The sequence below is a fragment of the Anas platyrhynchos genome, chromosome 8 (assembly GCF_047663525.1).
Source record: "Anas platyrhynchos isolate ZD024472 breed Pekin duck chromosome 8, IASCAAS_PekinDuck_T2T, whole genome shotgun sequence".
Classification (NCBI taxonomy): Eukaryota; Metazoa; Chordata; class Aves; order Anseriformes; family Anatidae; genus Anas; species Anas platyrhynchos.
The window spans coordinates 3,728,753-3,750,111 of NC_092594.1; the positions used below are offsets into that span (position 1 = coordinate 3,728,753).

The 21,359-nt window shown below is 35.6% G+C and overlaps 1 protein-coding gene and 1 pseudogene across 3 annotated transcripts in view; both read left to right on the forward strand.

The window, feature by feature from the left end:
• LOC140003095 (noelin-3-like) overlaps window positions 1–10,648 on the forward strand; it is a 48,312-nt gene extending 37,664 nt beyond the window's left edge. Inside the window, exons 2-4 of one of the 3 annotated variants that reach the window (XM_072041899.1) lie at window positions 2,709–2,855; window positions 5,677–5,832; window positions 9,691–10,469. In XM_072041899.1, coding sequence (XP_071898000.1) covers window positions 2,709–2,855; window positions 5,677–5,832; window positions 9,691–9,939 — 552 coding nt within the window. In that variant the 3' untranslated portion in view covers window positions 9,940–10,469. Of the gene's footprint in view, window positions 1–2,708; window positions 2,856–5,676; window positions 5,833–9,690 lie in introns of all 3 variants that reach the window. The other 2 variants (XM_072041898.1, XM_072041900.1) reach the window with 2 other exon arrangements.
• LOC140003090 (uncharacterized) overlaps window positions 10,273–21,359 on the forward strand; it is a 30,354-nt pseudogene continuing 19,267 nt past the window's right edge.

Here is a 21,359-nt window from a genome sequence, read left to right on the forward strand (position 1 = left end):
CGTGTTTCCATTTGCCCAATTACTAGTAACAATGGAGGCAGCTATAGCAGCTTTATCAGAATGTGAGTGCAAGTGAAAAAAATTAATCTTTGTAAGGTAAGTAAAGTGACTGTAACTCAGCAGCCTGCCAAGGCAGATTAATATGGCTCTTTGTAGAGACTCTTCTGTTTTCCCCAGATTTCCAAGAACTAGAATGATTTGTCTTCATTGCTGCTGTTCACCACTCGTTATTTCTTTTCTCGTTTGTTGACTAAGGCCTGTCAGCAGTAAGCCTGCGTTTGGAGACTAGATTCAGCAGCTTTCAAAAGGTTTTGATGCATTCTAGCTCTTTCCATGTGGCACAGCAGTTTCTGCTTGAGATAGGCATTAAATGACAAAGAAAATTAAAAAAAAAAAAAAAAGAGAGAGAGAGAAAAAAAAAGCTAAGTGCACCTACCTGCACATGCTTATTTTTCTCTGTAATTATTGGTATTACCCATCCTAGTTAACAAAGGTACCCCAATAGCATGCACACAGGTAACAAAGAATACCAGAAAAAAAAATGTAGCCCACACTGGAGCTGCTGTCTCAGCACTCATTTCTGCATGGGCAGCCCATCACAACGCATTCATATTATGCCTGAAGGTCTTTCACTGTGAAAAATATTTTCCCAAATAGCTACTGCATTTTTTATTTTTTTTTAAATCAAGATATACGTTAAGTGCCATAAGAAAATATCAGCCAAATTAATCAATAAACATTATTTTCTCAGACAAAACACACCAATACATATTGTTAGCATATACAAATACCTTTGACAACACAGCGTGGACTGTAATTGCTTTACTACAGACCATGCACAATCCTGCTATCGCATCCATTCTCAACTGCAGAGAACTCTATTCACTTGAATGCAGTAAAATCTGTTGCTATCAACCAAAAATAGCAGGTATCGCAAATATCACAGTTTATTCATAAACTATACGGAGTATTTCTGTTCTGTAGGAATTATAATTGCAAGCTTTAGGCTCCTGAACTTCAACAAGAGGTTGCTCTTGTATGGGCACACTGGGCAGCCTTTCTACAGAGCAGCATGGAAACTTGTGAACAGAGCTTACACTTCAAAGGGTCACCAGCTATAAGGTTTCAATTGTTCTAGCTTGCCATTTTAGTAGCTGCTCAAATCTAATTTAAATTATCTCTCCAGTTATAAGTTTGGTTAGATTTTATTCTTCTCCATGTGTTAAACTAGATCACCTGTGCCCTAAAAATTAAGGCTGCAAGAGCACAACAATTTAGCACTGACCTTTGGATATGCCTTTCTGTCAAACCCAGGTTTGACTGTCCTCTGTTTAGTCATCTACGCTATGATACCTTATTCTTCCTTCCAAAACAAGGGAACAATACAGTTCTGAATTGTTTTAGTTAACTCCACAGTAAAAGAGGTCACTGCTGTCTTCAATGACTTCTTCAAAATAGACACTGTGGGGGACAAAAAGTCTATGCTCTTCTCTAACATTGCGCTGATACTCAGAAAAATATTGCTACCTTCCCGTCTGACCTCAGTCTACAGAGATACTGCACCTTTTCTGAGGCACGGAACTATGCAACTTACTCCTCACTAAGCATCAATATCAAAGCTTGCCAATTTTAACAATCACTCTTTGTGCTGACACCGAGTAGAATTTCAGAATAAAATTAATTTATTCCAACTTTATCCAGACCAAAAATATTTCAGTGTCATCCATTAGCAACTGCACTGTAAAATTCAGCAGCCAATATAGTATTATTAGAAAAGAATAATGCAGAATATTAGCTTGAAATTACAGCCTGAAAACAGTCAAAATATTTCTGGTGCCAATTAGTTTTCATTCCCTCACCTGAATTTGTTCGATCATCTGATTATGGTGCTTTGTCTCGTTCTGATGCTGTGCATTTCTATAAATCCCATTAAGCAGACAGTTACCTACTCTTGCAAGGTATCACATGAGTTTTAAAGGCAGTGTAGTGTTGGCCTGCTCTGAAATACAGTTTTTTACTTTGCTCTTGTTTGTGGTGGTGGTTGCTGAAAAAGAACAGGTTCGGAATTCCTAAAATTCTGTGCCAGTAAAGGACAGTGTGATGCCTTTCCTGCCCTGTGCCATGCCTGCCATCACCCCCGATCATCTAAACTAACCTAGTACTTTTCAGTACTGCCCCTGTCTTCCCTTTGGTGTACGTGTAGCTGAAGTCAACCAAGAAGAGTTTTCTGTGCTGCAAACCTGCTAACACACCTCCAGAACCGCTTCCCAGCCAATTCCCTATTGCGTGAGTCACACAGACTGTGCTTTCTCTTTGGGATTTTGTATTTGTTCTTTTCTGTCTTTGTTGTTTCCATTAGTCTAAAGTAAAAGTCATTCAAGCTGAAAGGACATATTTGTTCTCTGTTAATGAAAAGCCTTACCGTCCCTCTGCAAAGAATTACATCAACCACTTGTGCTGAATCACTAACAGGAAACTGCTCTCACCCACACTGGAAACAATGCTCAGAGACTCTGCTGCAGATGTGCAACATGGCAAAACTGTGCAAAATCACCAGCCTAATTAGTTAAGAGGATAATGAGTGATGACTAGGAGGAACCTCACTGCAAATATATAATGCAAACAATAAAGAAAAATAGGTGGTGTTTTCAAACAGCAATTAAATCTATTCTGTTCCCTTTATTTTTATTGTTGTTGTTGTGTTACAGACTCAGATTAGCCCCAAGGAAGGGTGGCAAGTTTATAGTTCAGCCCAGGATCCTGATGGCCGTTGCATTTGTACTGTTGTTGCACCTGAACAAAACCTATGTTCAAGAGATGCCAAGAGCAGACAACTTAGACAGCTGCTAGAGAAGGTAAGTCTTCCCAATGAATTTCTCCTTTTGATCACTGAACTTCCCTGGAAATCCACTCCTGCCTCTCTAAGTTTAATATATAATGGTGCCCTGAAGCGTTATCTATAAAAACATTCCTTCAGGGTATATCCCCTACCTGTGTTTTCACCACTTATCGTAATTTGTCTGTTTCCCTCATAGCACACCTCTGTCAACCCAAGCCACTTATCTAGCAAACTGAAGTTGCGTTTTCTCTTGCTCATTCCCCAAACCCTTTCTTACACACATACAGGACTGACTTTCCCTGTGTCAAAACAGTTACAAATCCCACCTTAAACTTCCTCGTTGTTGTGGGATTTAAACTACAGCTCCTGCTTCAAACATGTAAGTCTCTTGAAGGTCATTCCTTGTCTCTTATCAGCAAATAATGAGATACAGACATGACAGCACCATCAAAGCAGACCGTACAGATGAGAAACAATTCTAAGTTATTTTTATTTCTTATTTCCTCAGTTAATACTATTTATTTCATTCTCCGGTGGTGCAAATTTTGTCTAAACAACCCAATTCTTATTCCCACTATTATCCACTCTTGTTTATATATTAAAATTGGTAAACTGTTATTTTGTATGAACCGAAAAAAATACTGCAACCATGAAAACACAAACTATTATTCTGCATTCCCTGTGTAGGTAACCAAGTTTATAGTTACTGTGTAACAGCTAGTAGTTCATACCCTGAGGGACTGAGACAGAGCATTTGAACAGCAACAGCAGAAAGCAACATAAAATGTAGACCCCCCCCAAAAAAATGCATTTTTCAGCATACAATTTTCAGTATTTTTTCAGCTATAGAAAAATCACTCCAATGCTAAATCCAGCAGATGTTCCCTTCATAAACCTCCATGAACTTCAGGAGGGACTTAATTTCAGTTTTTGACAGAGTCCATAGCATGACATGTAACTAAGTAGTTTTAGAAACTTCCCAAAAACAATCCCTTTCTCAGAAGAAAGTTTTTCAACTTATGTAAAATGTAAAGGAGAAAAGTAGAAATGTAGAAAGTAGAAATGTAAAGGAGATGGGAGGACAGGCAGTCATGTTTGCTCCTGATACCCATCTTCAGTTATTTCTCCTTGCCCTCTCCTCCACAGAATATATTAACAGGTTTTAATGAGCTATTTTTCCATCTCAGGGTCCCAAGGAAATAAAACATCAGAATTTTTCCAAGCTAAATACGTTGGTGAGGGTAGAGTCTCCTAGAATGGGGTTCACACCACCTTCATATTGTTCCAAAACTGATAAAAATCCCAGCCAAACTCAATTAGTTGGCTTTCCACTTACCATCTATGACAGGAGGTAGGAACGATCAAAATTCAGGATAAGACCTAATTCAGTAAACGTGTTAGCTATGACCGCCAAACAGCCAGTAATTTTTAAGCCTAATTAATGTTTTTCATCTTTAACAACAAGCCTGCCCTCTTACTCACCATTCCTACAGATTTCATGGTACTCAGCAGATGCAGCTTGAGAACAGGTACAAAATGAAGTCACAGAGAAAAACCTGTGGCTTTGTGTGTCAACAAAAATACCTACAGACCTGTGGACCATGTGTGTCACCACAAAACCGAAGAACTACTTGCTTGCTCAACAGTTGGAAAGCAAAGAAGAAATAAAAACGTTACTTTTTCACTTAAAAATACTTCTAGGAACTGCCAATGGTAACCGTCCAAAAGCTGATTTGTACTATTTTAAGTATATATTTTTCTGAATCCCCGCAGTCTGTAGGTTACAACATATTAATTTCAAATACAAATATTAGTTTAAATTTTACATGCTCTTGCAGACAACAGGAGTACTGCTACTTTTGTGGTTTATTAGGAAGGTCAATTTTTTTTTTTGAGACAAAACTTCAATACAGCACTTAATATTCTTTTTTTTTTTTTTCATAGTCCACTTTTTTCCCGTTTTAGTGGACGGAACACTTACTGTCAAATAATAACTGCATTTGCAAAATGTGTCATGTTTATGACTGGGAAAAACATTGCTTTTATAATAGGCACTGCTAGATAATTATAATTATCTATATATAGATATATATATCCATATATATTATATAGATATATAATTAACTCCAGATGAAAAGTCCTTGCCTCATTTTAGTGAAAGTGCTAAATGAGGTCACTTGCAGTACTACAGTTTCCTGAACAGTCACTTATCTATAAAAAATGATTTTCTACTATTAAAACAATTGGCTGAAGTTTCTAATTTTATACTTGTAAAACCACAAGCAAATCCCAATTTAATGATGGCCCCATCCCAGCTTATCTCTGGACAGTCTCATGTATTCCTTATAGTGAATTATTATACCAATGCCTACTAGGTATGAAAATCACACTCTTCGTAACAGCCCAGAAATTTTCTCCTAATCTTAGTCCTGTTCCTCAAGTGGAGGAGGAAACACATGGTGCATGGAGCATCCTGAAGAACAGGCAGCATCTACTACAAAAGACAAAGTAGCCTCTAACAATTAACAGCATTTTTCCAGCCCATTGAAAATGGTGCTGAAAGGATCCCCCTCTCTACCTCAAAGAAACTATCCAAATACTCTGTGGCTCTAAGATCTCAGTCCCGCTAGCCCTCTGTTAGCGCTGTTCCCCAATTTTTGTACTGTCATGCAGTTATGGAATTTAAAACCTATACTGTGGTATAAATGGCTCACAGCTAAAGCCTTGACATAAGTACATTTTATTGCCTGACATTTAACTATCTGAGCAGGGAAAAAAAAAAAAAAAAAAAAGTAAAGCAACAAAAAGTGCATTTAGAGAGTGTTCTTCTTTAACAGGTTCAGAATATGTCCCAATCTATTGAAGTTTTAAATCTACGGACTCAGAGGGATTTCCAGTATGTTTTAAAAATGGAAACACAAATGAAAGGGCTGAAGGCCAAGTTTCGGCAAATTGAAGATGATCGGAAGACATTAATGACAAAGCATTTTCAAGTAGGTTTTATTTTAACAATAACTTTGAAAGCCTGCTGGAAGCGATGTACTAAGCAGCAATGCATGGACTGCTAAGATCTCAGCTTGAAATGTTCATACAAGAGCAACATTAAAATGAAAAGCGTAATAAGATTTCCTTTATGATAATAATCTTTTGCTCTGTTCAATTTAATTGTACTAGGAAGTAACCATTAATTATTAAGATATTGGAGATATGTCACTAGAAACAGATTCCTGTTTTTCCTGTATCATTGTGCATGTCATACTGAGAAATTTATATTCATTCAAGCTCCAGTGATAAATGGGCAGATCCAATGGAATTAATAGCAAGTAACTAGAGAGTTCTGCACTTTTACTGCTGCCTGACATTCACTGCAGTTGAAGGGAAGAAAGCCTATAATAAATCAGGTTGTTGTAATTTTTATCCAGTAGAATTAAGATCTAATTTCGTGTCTGAAGGTTTGCTATTCTGAGTTTGGGATAGGGGAGGAGGGCAATCATTCCCAGTCGCATCTGTATGATTAAAAAAAGACTTCTAAGGAATTTTAATGACAAGAAAAAAACACAAGCCAATCTTTTTGTGAGGAAGGAGAGTTGCAAAGATTACAAAACAGCTTTGTGTATTCTGAGAGGAAAAAAAAAAAAAAAACAAAACACCTATTTGAAGTACTTTTAAGGAGAAAAATTTACAAAAACATAGTTAAGTTCTTCAAATATCAAGTCTGATAAACAGTATTTCAGGTTGCAAGACAGCAAGGTAGAATCTAAAAAATATATTACAAAGCTTACATTAACAAAATTTATATTTAAACCCTTCATGAAACACAAAATGGACATACTTTTCTAATCAGCATTAAAGTTACATACCTAAACAATTACATAGCTAATTTATTTTCCAGAGACACTGAATATTCTGGACTTAATAGCATCAGGAATTAAATACTTTAATGATCTGACTACCAAACATTATTCTTTGTCATCACTCTTCATATAGGAGGCTGAACACATTCTTCTAGTAATTTTCAGGTAGTAAAGCTCTGCAATTTTTCCTTTTATCACTCATTGCTACAACACATTTCTATAATGCCATTATATATTCTTTATCCTCATAATAGTTTTTCTTGAACAAAATATCAAAATTTGACTGTCTGATATGTGATGTCAAAGGTAGCAGACTCCTGCAGTATTCTAACCTTTTAAATATTCAGCATTTATATTGGTCAGACATTTAACCTCAGTTTGATAGTTTGCCAGGAGCATAAAGCAGATTTCCAGCCAATCAAATGATAGAGGAATTTAGAAGGTCAACATCACACAACATGCTGCTGGCTTTCTGAAATTCAGCCTACTAACATTCCAGTGCTTTATCTTACCTGAGACACAGGAACTTCTTGATATAACAAAACCCCTCACACCAGCAGGTGCAAAGCACCAGAATATGCCTACCACCCATTCATTTTGCAGTACAATTTAGTTCCTGTGCCACGGATCACAGCAACAAGTTAGGAACGTCAGCAAACACTATGGTTTTGGTTTTGTTTTGTTTTTCATGAAAACGCCAAAAACATCTTTATATCATTTACTGAAGCGGGATGTTTTATGCTATGGTTCCATGTTTCTGAGAGCCAAATAGAACAAATTTGATCCAGGTCACACTTGAGAATATGGTCATATTTCTGTCAAATCAGCATTCATGCCAGGCAAAAGGTATTTGGTCCCCCCCAAAAAAGTTACAGCAGTTTGCTCAAATGATACCTCATCTGACATAAATTCTGTCAGGAATAAGTTACCTCCACTAATTCTCCTAAACTCATCATCTTGCTGAGTTTTGTTTTTCCATCCATGATTTACCCATGATTTTTGACTGCTTACTGCCCCTAGAACCAAAGCCTAAGTTCATCATTTCAAAATCAAATATAAACTTTTGGCTTTTTGTGCATTCCACATCACAAAACCTAGTCTCGTTATCAAGAAAGACACAACTGTTTGTTTTTTACAGATATATTAGGCTCAAGATGAATTTTTAATAAGGATAGTCAAATAAAAAATAGTTTTAACTGTAGACAAAAACTCTTCATTTCTTCCTGTCCACCTCAATAATTCTGCTAATATTCTATAATTGGAAGACCCTTTGAGAACAGAGCCAAAGATACAAAGAAAACTTCTGATGGTTTCTAATCCATTTATAACAACATATCTCTTTGTAATTTAAAATGCCACTTCCTAGATATTAAGATAACCTGCATGCAAACTATTCTTTCCAACTCCACATATAGGCCTTTATTTTGAGCAAATAATAATTCCAATATGAAAACCATTGTTAAAACTGCATGGATGAGCTGAGCACTGAAGAGACGTAAAACTCTCAAGCTGTTCTAGAACACGTTTGAGAGGTAAAAACTCAGAGGCAGATCTTCAAGCAAATCTAATGCCAACCCTGACTATCAGCTTCTTTCACATCTCCTCAGTAGAAAAGCATTCTGTTTGACATTATGTTATTTATTTTGAAAATGTTTTACCATGCTTATTGCATCCATTTATACGAGTGATGTAACAAACTGTACGTATCTCCGTGCATCTCATTGACTATACTAACTAATGACCACATTTGCTTCTGCACCTCTTCTTTGTGCTTGGGCATCCATTTAGTTCTCTTCTGCTTTCCCTTTTAATCTGCTGACTATTCCATCTATTCCTTCAGGACTCCATTTTCTAATCTCTTCAATAGCCTCTCCCTGTGTGTCCTCATCCATTCTCAGTCTCTATTATCACCTAATATTAGTGCCTAACAAGTCTCTATTTCCACCCTTTTTCTTGTTTTGTCCAGGCTTGCATCTCCTCATGCCTCTGGCATTTGCTCACAGAAGTCCTGCTGTTTTCTCAAAATATAAACAGATATGCAAATCAAGGGCAAACCTACAAGCTTTTCATAAAGCAAAACCTTTTGATTGCAAGGATTATTGAGGTTATCTACAGAAAAAAAATAATAATAAAATAAAAATAAAAAGAAAGAAAAAAATAACCTCAATCTAGACTAATTTAGTAAAGATTAAGTTTACTGCATTTAAAAGAATTATTACAAAAACAAAATATAAGCAGTCATTATAAGTTACAAAGAGAAATTCTCAATGTACATGACAAAAGTCTGAGAAAGGGGCAACCAAGAATTCCCAAGTGGAGCCTTGCTTTCCTTAATTGATATTTAGGAACAGGAGTGGTGACAAAATACCAATTGCACATAGCAATAAAATGATTTGCTACAGTCCAGAACAAAGAACGCCTGAGGAAGTTCAAAGGCACCTAGTGATGTAGAAGTACCACAAGTACAAAACAGTTTAAGAACCATGGATTTTTCACTTCAGAAGAAAGAGGTATATATCACTGTGTCCAGATCAGAACTAAACAGGGTCCAACAGATATTTAGGAAAAAATGAACTCAGTATTTCTAAGGAGTGAAATAAAAATGAACAGCTTACCCACTATAGATCAGGTGTGATGTTTTTGACTGTCACCAGGTGTTCAGGTCTAATCACCTTTTCTCAGGAAGATACAGTCCATGGGGGTTTATATCCTCTGGATGGAAAGTCAGACCCTCAACAGGTCTGGTTCAGATCACTGGAAGGTAATCATATACCTCAGTAGAAATAAACTATCATCTCACACATTTTGTCTACTGCTTACTGCCATTAATTCTGAGATTTCTAAGACTTTCACAGTACACTGAAATAATAGCTCTAACTAAAATCAATAGTCATTTTTGAGTCATTTTAATAATCAGGCATAAATATTACATAACAGGGAATAAGAGGATTTAATTCCTTTAAACTGCTCTAATACGCATTTGATTACCTTTAACAGGAGTTGAAAGAAAAGATGGATGAGCTCCTGCCACTGATCCCAGTTCTGGAACAATACAAAACTGATGCCAAACTAATCACCCAGTTCAAGGAAGAAATTAGGAATCTGTCTACTGTACTCACTGGGATTCAAGAAGAGATTGGTGCTTATGACTATGAGGAACTACACCAGCGGGTGCTCAGTTTAGAAACCAGGCTTCGAGACTGCATGAAAAAGCTCAGTAAGTTTACTGTTTCTTGTCAGATTTGATCCCACAGCTGTACATTTTTGGTTTTCTCTATAGCAGGATGAAGTTTTCTTTTTTGATGAAAGTCTGAGCTATATTCAGGAAAATTAAGAAAACATTTAGGAAAAAATTCTTCACCAAAAGGGTTGTGAAGCATTGGAACATGCTGGCCAGGGTAGTAGTTGAGTCACCATCCCTGAAGGTATTCAAAAAATGTGTAGATGTGGTGCTTACTGGCATGGTTTAACGGTGGACTTGGTAGTGCTAGGTAAAAGGTTAGACTAGATGATCTTAGAGGGCTTTTCCAATCTCAATGACTCTCTAATTCCATACTCTGATCTGTGCTACCCTAAAAAATGTCAAGAGTAACTCCTCTTAAGGTTAGTCATACCCCTCAAAATTTGCGCCAACGTATTTTAGATAATTACCTACCCTACTTTATACAAAAGGAACTGAGATGGAAAATTATAAAAGATAGCAACTTTAAATCTAAGAGACTTACAACTCATTGGGGAGATACAAAGGTTCTTTCTAAAAAGTTCAGACGGGCTTTTCTATTTAAGTCATTTTTGGTTAATCAGTGTGAAAAAAACAATAGTCAGAAGTAGACTGGAATCAGTTTGGCACTGTCCATGATACAAATCTTGCTATGACACCTGAGAGCCCACTCCAACTGCACTGTCTTTAGACCTGTAATACCAGCATTAAGACAGATATGCCACTTTCCCATCTGGAACACAACAAAATTAGCATTATATCTAATTTAGTGGAGTGAAGCATGATTTTTTTTTTTGAAAACACAGCAAAAATCCATCATGAGCACTGCACTAGATTTACATCAGGCAGCCTCCATCTTTATTGCTCATGTTGCTGGCTTTTGTTAGAAAAAGTTGATGTTCAGCATCTCCAAAAATCAGCACTAGCTCAGTATTAGCTACCAAAACTAAAAGTCTGAAGTATCGTTAAGTGTCAACCTTAACTTCCATTATGCAAGCAGGGTAATTGGTACCCACCCACTTTGCAGCCATGATGCAAAGTCTGCCCTCAGAATGCACGCACTGACTTTGAGAAACCTGATAAAAATAAATTAGCTTAAAGAGAGGAATTATTTTTCTGATTCTGATTGTCTTTTATGTATGTGGACCAAAATGCTAATTGTATGAAGTATCACTGAGAAATTAGGAATTTCTTTTATCAAGTAATGCAGTTCTCATGGTAATAATGAACTATCGAGGAGTAATTTTTTCTTTCTTATATATAATATTCCATGGTAATTCTATTACACTTATTTCAATTAAATTCTAGTGATAATACTTAAATTGGTCATTAAGGAAAAGTATTTTTGTTCATAAAAGTGAAAATGTGTTATTTTGAATATTTATTACCTTAATTATGAATTTCGTTGCTGTTCAAAATATATTTTATAGTATTTTTAAAGAAGGGTATTTCTGACAAAAGGAGTAGAAAATCAAGAAAATCTGAAAAACTCTACTAACATATTTAAGTTACCTCACAGTTTATGGCAATTTTACTTAAATATTGAAATATAAAAATAGCAAGCACCTCAACAACATCTTGCCAAAAGGAACTGAAAAGACTCCCAAAATGCCATGTCCAATAATGAATGAAATAGCAATTCAGTGAAATCAGTAGGAAATTTTCAGTGTTACAATTAAGTGTTCATCGAATGGCTTTTGATAATATTTTCAAAGACATAAATATCAATTGAATGTTTAATTGCCTTTGAGGTTTCATAAATATGGCCTCTGCAAGCAGTGTAAAATGTGCTTTAAATTTAATATTTACAGAAACAATTAGAAGAATCAGTACCTGAGATTGCAACTTTTAAAACAAGCAATGGATATACCTACATACATATAGATAGATAGATAAACAAACAACAAACAAACAAGAAAACAGCAGTATCTGATGAGTTAACATTGGCTTTTTCATGTTGAATGTTTAATAATAAATAAGTTTTCACAACAACCACAAGGCACTGACAGGTCAGCCAAGTTTTCACTGTAATAGACAACAGAGACATACATCATTTTTAGAAAAGGTATACCTCTGAATTTTAACAAGTCTTTCTGTTGTTCAGATTGTGTCAAAGTAGGAGGGCAGCTGAGAAATAGATATGGTGTTGGCTATGTTCGTACTTCCTAATTTTTATACAGCTTTGTAGCTAAGATGACAAGTTGCCCTTTCCAATCTGGTGGGTAATATTTTGATACATACTTTGAAAGCAGCAGAACACTGGAGATGAAACTTAAAACCAGACCTTAATATAACGTAAATCACTACAATGCTATTGGACTCCTTGGCTTGATGCAGAAGCCAAGTAACCTACATTTAGGATTGCCCAGCTTAGTGGTGATAGTGTTTCTAGCTGGGGGAACATTATGCTAGGTATCAGTATTAGCATCATCTACAGTTTCCTTCTCTTGATGTTTGTTACTAGACAAACTTGGACACTTTGCTTGTAAGAATGTTTGCATAACGCAATGCAATGCCTCTCAGCAGGATTCATTACCTCCAGTGGACACCTTGCTAAAGCAGTTTTACGGCTTCCAATACTGAGGTAGCTTAGACATCTTTGCATGCCACTTCACTGTGCTGCATTGATCATGTTTTGTTGACATATATATGTATCATAGCATAAATCAAATTATCCAAACGCCCACTTGGGTTTTGGATAATGATGACACTGTTTTTCAAGTCAGCCACCCTAGCATTTATGTGTGTCCATTATTTTTTTTTTTTTAATTTTCTGATTCACCTTGTTTATACATCCCAGGACTACATATACATTTGCTGTAATATGAAAAATTAATTTTATTTATTTATTACAAATAGGTTTGTTTTGGTTTGGTTTTCTTTTGTTCCCCCTTCCCTGCCCAAGTTTCACATGTATATATATATTGTTTTATATTGATTTATATCTCATCATTCCAGATAACCCACTAATAGTTTTCATATATCTTCCCTGTGTTTTAGGGTCTGCCTGGCCCACCAGGTGAAAAAGGTGAAAATGGTGATGTGGGCCCAATGGTAAGACTTTGTCCCCATCGGTCACTCTGGGGGCAATGAGTATCATCTTTATATTATTGTATTTTCTCTGTAGCTCACAATTTGATAATTTACTCCTGAATTTGTTGCCTGAGCATGAAACATTTGTGCATTTTGAACTGCCTCTGGGATTTATTTTGCTTTCCTTCATCCATCTTAACTCTAAGATAAAGATTTATATAACTTCAGAAAATACTCTGAAAAGCAGGTAGCAAAGCAACCAAGTTTGCCTGACAGGATAGTGGCAAGCAGGGTCAGGAAAGAAAGAGAAAAGACACCACTGCACTGAAGAATTTGGAACTGCTTTTCTGAAATAGGAACTTCAGGGCATTGTACCATAGCATCAGGGATCAATGGCACATTTTCCATTGGACTGTAATTGTATGACAAAAGATGGTAAACATTATTTGGTTTTGTTTCTCTGGGTCATCTTGAGACTACATTCTTCAACTGTTTATGCTGTTGTCACAATGCCTTCTGTGCTGGTCTTGACAGAATTGCAAGCTATCTACATTTTGTGTGTGCCTCCAACACCTTATGCCAAGGCTGCCTGCTTTTTTACTGCCCATCTGTAGTCACCATGGTACACTACGGCCATATGGGTGCTACCAGACAGATAAGCTACTCTGAGGTCTTTGTGCAGTGGAAGGGATATGTAGGTAATGCACAGGGAAACAAGTCCTCATGATTCACAATCATTATGTCATTTTCAGCTCATGTACTATGTATCTTGGATATTTTTGTGAACTCATGCAGTGGGCTGCAATCTAGCCCTGCTGTTGTTGTAGCACTGTGAAGATTAAAAGTCTCTTACAGATTGAAGATATGATTTATAGTTGGCCAAAGAAGCCCCACTGGACTTTTATTCTATGATTTTAAATATACCAAATTGTCTCTTTGATACAGGGTCCACCTGGTCCTCCAGGTCCAAGAGGTCCCCAAGGTCCTAATGGAGCTGATGTAAGAATTAATCTATTTTTCTCTTTAAATTCCTTTTGAAATTCAGTAATAAGCAATATATTTGGGGTAACTGTACTTGAAATAACATCTTGTATCATTGCAGGGTCCCCAAGGCCCACCAGGCTCAATTGGCTCTGTTGGAGGTGTTGGTGAAAAGGTGAGAATGTTGATTATGTCATACCTAGAAGGAGAAAACGTTGGAATAGGAATATATATTTTGATTCTTCTTTGGTGCTATACAGATATGTTACAGTTCCAAAATATCTTTCATTAATAATTATTAATAGTAATCAACCAATACTTCTAATGGCTGATTTACTATTGTTGTTTGTTTTGTTGTTTGTTTTTTTTTTTCTTTCACATTTTACATCACAAAATTATTTAAGTATTAGGCAAGAGCTTTGGGGGAGAAGATGTAGTTTTTGGAATGATTAGTAAGTATAAGGCTATGGTGATTTCCTTGGTTACACAGTTTAAAGTAACATAATTGGCTTCAACAGTATTATTTTATACTGCTGTGGCTTAGAATATCATGTAGCCTTCTACCTGGAAGGTTAAGAATATAAGATACTGTGGTAAACATATCTGTGAGGTGAAGCAAAAGTCACATCAATATGTGTTTGTTCCCCATAGAAATAGATATAGTTCCAATAAAGTTAAAGGTTTGAAGATGATTTAAGCTAGTTGAAAATCTGGAAACAGATTTAGAATCCCAACAATCATCCCACTAAATTTAATTCAACATGACATTCAGATTTGTGTATCCCTAGTTGTCATTTTTATTTCCTCTTGCTTATTTCCTGTGTTGTCTGCATTCATACAGAGAAGCTTCCACATATATTATTTTGGAGGTTTTATTTCTTCTAATTACTTCCTTCCTCCTTCTCGAGTTGTAGCATATGACTGTTTGTTTTCCTAGTTAAGACTCCTTTCCTCTTAATTTCAGTTCCATTTAATGAGTTCTGCAAGCTGAGAAATAATGGAGAGTTGTTTTTGTCAGGAGGAGTTTTGTTTTTATCACATTGTGTTACTGCAATAGGAGGACTGTTCACGCTTTTAAACAAAACCAAAGCCTTTTCCCTTTTCCTCCTCTTCCCACATACTTTTTTCCCCCAATGTATTATTATTATTGTTGTTGTTATTATTTATTATGTCGGCATACTTTGGCCTGTGCCCCCCCTCAGAAGATATATCATACTGTAGATAATATAATGCAGTGCTGATTGGAAAAATATTTTGGCATCCTTCCTGTCATTGTTGAGGAGTAGCAGAAGATCTTTTATCATTAATACAAAGACCCCTTCTGTCAAATTATAAACACTTTTTGACACATTTAGTGCCATGTATTTTTAGCTAGCTTGTTTGTTCACCTGCTGTACACACGAAGGTTTAAATGTTCAAAGAAATCTGAAGCACAAACATGCATGTAGCCTTGCATTATTAATGCCTGTATCCTCCATGGAGCAGTCTAGAAGTTTTGAGACTTACACTCAACCAGAACCACCTAAAACCAGCTTCCGCCCAGCCATTATTCTCTTTGTTCTGCTTATAATTAAGAAAAAGGGGAAAAACAGAATGTACCAGCACACGCTGATCTCTAATTTGATATCAAAAGCCTAACATAAAGATATTCTAAATATCCAGTAAATTGCTCAAAACTTTGCAAAGCTGGGCCTTGGATGTTTACGTCAGTTGAAAGCAAAACTACTGTTCAGAAAATAATAAGGAAATGAAGATTATGAATTTTCTTACAAAGAATACTCAGTGCTTATTGACCTGAAGTATCCATCCACCAGACATATTTTAAAATATGCTTTATCACATAAACAATTTTAAGTACTAAGAGGGATCATTCATTAAGATCACTGTAAAATTAAGTGTGTCTAATTAAACATACCACAGTTTCTAAAGGCAACTTTACCCTTTAGAAGTGTCCTTTCTAAAGGGTATGTTAATATTGCCCCTAAAATTCTGATAATCTGTTAATTACCTTATTCTGGAATTCACCTGGGTAGTCATATCTTATTTCATTTATCTAACTTAATATTTACATTTGGCCAAGTTTTGGTCCTAGTGAGGTCATCACGTTGACGTTAGCTTCTATAAGAAAAAAAAAAATGGTATCTACAGTATGAGGTTTGTTTAAATTTCATGTTTTATGATTTATACTTTTCCATTGCATAGAAATGAGAAAGATGCACACTGCATTAATTGAACTGTCACAGGGGCATGCAGGTCATACAGGATATGAAGGATACACAAGTTTAATGAGAAAATGAGGGGAAAAATCCCCTATTAACAACCACAAATTGAAAAAAATCCTCTGGAATAAAAATCTATTTGTTACCGCAGCACTCCATGACAATTGGAAAGCAAGTTCTGTTATCCTTTCACAGATTTGTGTATCTGTGACACTATTAGCTAAACATTCTACTAACAGAGTAGTTTATATAAAGGTTTATTTATCAGTCCACTGAGCTAGAAAATAATCAGTCATAACTAAATTTGAAAATGAACCATGACAAAGAATCTTTTACATGTATAATATTTTGTATTGGCTCAAAAAAAAAAAAAAAAAAAAAAAGACGTAATTAACTTTAATGTTCAATTAATAGTGTATAATCTTTGACTTGTATGGATTGGTGTTCTCATATGGTGTTTTCAAAGCCATCTGGTTTACTAAACAATTTCCATCACTAGCAATTACATAGCATATGCTTTTATGGCCTGTGGTAAAAGTTTTACTAACGATTATGCTATTACTTTATCCTAATAGATTTTCTTTATGTAATTATTTATTTTAACAGTAGCTTCAGCAATAATGTCTCTACTCAATTGAAATTAATCTCCAAATAGTATTTTCTTATTTGTAGGGACTTACTTCCAGGCAAAAATATATCTTAAAGGGAAAATATACATATATACATAGTCAATATACTCCTTTGGCTTTTTTGTGACTAGAAAAGAAGAAGACAAACAGGAAATTTGTAATGTATGGGATAATAAAAGGGAAGAACTTCCAAAGCCCACAGGGAAAGTTTGTCTTCCTGTCTCACTAAAAGCTTAGTTTGACAGATTCTTTCAAAAATTTCAGATTCCAGTTCTGCAAAAACACATGTAACAACTGCCTTTAGGTAGTCTCAATAAAAGACAGTTCCTATAAGCTGTTAACATGAATAAGCATGCAACAGTATGTAGTAACAGAATAAATTCATAGAAATATTCTACCTGATGACTCATTAATTTATCTTTACACATGTACAGGGTGAACCTGGAGAAGCTGGTAACCCTGGACCTCCTGGAGAATCTGGAACATCCGTGAGTACTTTGTTTTTGTCTTACTAACCTGTATCATGGTTAACAAAGGTATCTGGTAGTGCTTGCTTTAGAAAGCATTTAATCAGATTAATTGTGTATGTTGTCTTTAAATTTTCAGTGAAGAACTTGAAATGCAGTTTGTATCCTTATAATTATAGCCACATCTTGTACTAACAATTAGACAATAAAGCTGTGAAGATTTCGTAAAAGAGTACCTATTTGTTCTTCCCAAAGTATTAACTTTTATATACGTATTTATCTCTCTGGAAACAGTTCACTGATGCAGAATAGGTTCAGACTCGCATCTGGGTGCAGATGTTGGCAGTCAGACCTGAGATACACAGGTTTTCCAATCTGAGGCTGAGGGCCTGATTTCCCATTCACATGCAAACCATTTATTGAATAACATTGTCCAGATCTGAAAAACAGTTTTGCCACTAATGTGTTTTTAGGCATTCAATTCCTAGACAATATTTTTTGTGTTCACATGATTTCTACAGGGTCCAAAAGGTGAAAGGGGAGAAAAAGGTGAGGCTGGTCCACCCGGAGCAGCCGGACCACCAGGTGCTAAAGGACCTCCAGGTGATGATGGCCCTAAGGGTAACCCAGTAAGTAAGCTTAATAATTTTAACAGAAAGCATTGTGAAGCACTGCTGAAGTTCTGCTAAATACAGAGCTACAAATTAAATTCTACATTTGAATTAACTTCATTATATTCTTCACAAAACATTTCTATTGACTGCTGTCTGCTTCTCAATGGATGACATATTCCTGTGTGTTTTTTTTTTCCTGACTTATTTAGGGTCCGGTTGGTTTTCCTGGAGATCCTGGTCCCCCTGGGGAACCTGGTCCAGCTGTAAGTATATTTTAAGAACAGTTTTAGGTCCTGGTCTTAGTTTTCACTGAATTCTAGTTACTCTCACCTCTTCTCTGTTTGAGAATGAGGTCTTTCTTGTCAGAGCAGTTGTTCTGGCTGTTCATATATTTCTTAAATCTAACAAAAGGTTTGGAAATCTTTAAAAAGTTTTGAAAATGACTGTCCTTAGAAAAATTCCTTATAGAAAAACTGTATTCTTATCTTGATATATGAAAGTAAATTACTTATTTTGTCTGAATTTTGTCTTTTGTTTATTTTCACATGATTTCTGTAGGGTCAAGATGGTGTTGGTGGAGAGAAGGGTGAAGATGGTGATCCTGGTCAACCTGTGAGTTGTTTCATTCATTTTGTTTTGGCTGCATGTTCTCTCCTACGCTAAGAAAGTACTTTTTGCTGAATCAGTGGTTTCTATAAATTCATGCTCTTAAAAAATATTTTCTAAATGGATTCCTTTTTTTGTATCGTACTGAAAAAATATCTCATTCTTTCCTTGTAGAGATAGAAGTATCTATATAATGCACACAATCAAAAGCAAGAGGTCAATTTCTTTTAGAAGTAGAAACAAACGATGTGTTAAGAATTTGTGCTGGAGCTGCTGAGAAGCACTAAAAATAGAGCAACTCTGAGCATAAGAAAGTAATGCTGCAGCAAAATAGTCTTCATTAGCCCACTTGTTGAAATGAAGCAAAATCTAGGAATTTCTGCTGTATTTCATGTTAAAGCTATCTGAGTAATACCCATATTAATCATAAAAGCTCTTACCTTTCTGGAGATTTCTATGTTAAAGCATTATGAATTTCATTTTCTGTTGCAAAAAGCTAGGGCTTCCATTTTGGAAAGTCTCTTAACAGCTCTGGAATTTCTAGTTATCAGGGAAATACAGTACAATACAGTACAGCTTGAAAGAAAAATGTTAGTACATTGGACATATGGTTGCAACTAAGTTATAAACTGGGGTTTAACCTGCAAACTTCAGGATGAGCATCTGTATGTCTTACTCAAGAATAAGTACTTTTAGAGTGTTGTGTTCATGAAGAAAAAAAAACTGTTCAGCAACCCCAAAATATTTAAAAGATTATTACAGGTTAACCTAAATGAAGTAGGCAAATGGCTTATCAGTGCACAAAAGATTTTCAATAGAAGACCACATAGGGGCATTTATTTTACAGATGTTAGTGAAAACTGTAGCAAAAGTAGCAACTTGAGCACCTGAAAACACAAGAAACACTTCTTAATAGAGGTAGGCAGTAGTCTAAGATCATATGCTACTTCTGTGCAGCCACATTCTGGGCTGAAATGATTTGTTTTAAGCAGGAAAAGAAAAGAGTGGTTGCATTTTGTACACTAACAAAACCTTTTAAAATCTCCAAAAACTACCCTAAGAAAGTATTTGCTGATTAAGCAAGTATCATTTCTGTATGTATATTTATGGACTACATAAACTTCAACAGACTTTCTGTCTATTGAAGGGGATCAACATATTGCAGACGTATGTTGAATTTAAGAAGGACTATAACTTTTATCTTTCGTTACCACTAAGCCTACCACTTTCCACTGCAGGGTCCACCAGGTCCTTCAGGTGAAGCCGGCCCACCTGGTCCACCTGGAAAGAGGGTAAGTCATTTCTCATTGTCTCCTGTACATTTCCCTTTCTGAGACATGTTCTAGAGTACTTCAGCTACTTGTTTACTTGTAATATTAAGTAAATTTAAGGTGGTCTAGAAGCATTGTCAGAAGTAAATTTTGTTACATTTAGAGCTGCATTTAGATCATGACAAATCACGAGAGGTATATATCCATCAGCACAAATGCCCTTATTTGCCAACATCAAGCAGAACAAAAACACATGGGGAAGTGTCTATACTTGTCTATAATAACATGTTTTTTTTCACCCAAGTGAATTCAGTGTCTGCAAGGGTAAGAAACTAGCATTTTTCCTGGTTTGCTAATAGGAGTGTGACAATGAGAGTAATATTAGACATCATCTTTAGACATATGACTGCTGGCAGAGAACAGAAAGAAAGTGCCTGTTTTGGTGTCTTTCACTTATGAAATAAAATAATTTGAACACAACTTCTGCACAAATCTATGTCATCCCCTCCACATGCAAAATTAACAAGCAGACATTTCTATAGCTTATGAAGCTATTTCATTATTTCTAAAATCTTTGAAGCTTCACAGGCTTTACAAATACAGTTAATCAAAACCACTAAATAATGTTATACTTACAGAACTGTAGTAGATGTATCAACCTTTAGATCTCTCTCAGGCAGCAATTAGATGCAGTTTTTACACTTTAAAAAAAGATAGGGGGAGCATCATTAAATGTAAGCTGAGAGCTATTTAACAAAATGTGTTAAATTGCTCTATTTAATGGGCTTGAGTGAACTGACATGCCTAATTAGTTTTATCTATTTTACACAATAATCTATTTGCTCCACAAGCTTGCAAAACATTTAAAATATTATAAATTATTTTGGTAGCATTAACAACCTTATCACTAGAACTGCTAATATTCAGTTGAGCCATAATTCAATTAGTATGTTTGTTCTACATCAGATTAGAACTTCCTACTTTATTATATGGAAGGCAGTAGTTCATTCCTAGTAGATAGGATATATTGCTATTTCTAGCTAGGTAAAAAACACTTCAGAAATGCAAATGCATCTGTCACCTGGGCTTTGACACAATTCCAATTTATGAATACTGTGAAGAAAAAAAAGAAAAATGTACGGTAAGATACCTGCTATAGTGGTAGGTGTTCCTGCCCATGGCAGGGGGGTTGGAATTATATGATCTTTGAGGTCTCTTCCAACCCAAACTGTTCTATGATTCCATCTAAATATTGCCAAGTAATCTCACTCCTGTATTCTGAAGAAAATTCTGAAGTTTTTAGAATCACATTCTACATTACTTGACTACCCGAACATTTCAAGCTTGTAGAGAGTCTGTATGGTATTGATGTCATATTAGAGATAAACAGTGAATAACTGAAGGCTTCATACTTTGCTAGCAGAATGAACAGTAAAAAATGTTCTTCATTATTTTTCATCAGTAGTGTAATAAATGGCTAAGTCCCAAATAGGATTGCAATCAAAGTTTACAATTTATTAAATGAATAGAGGTAAGCAAACAGCGCTGGGTGCACCGGGAGTCTCTGCTCCACCAAGACACACACAAGTTACATCAGGCAGCTGGTTTTTATGCTCCTAGGCTACT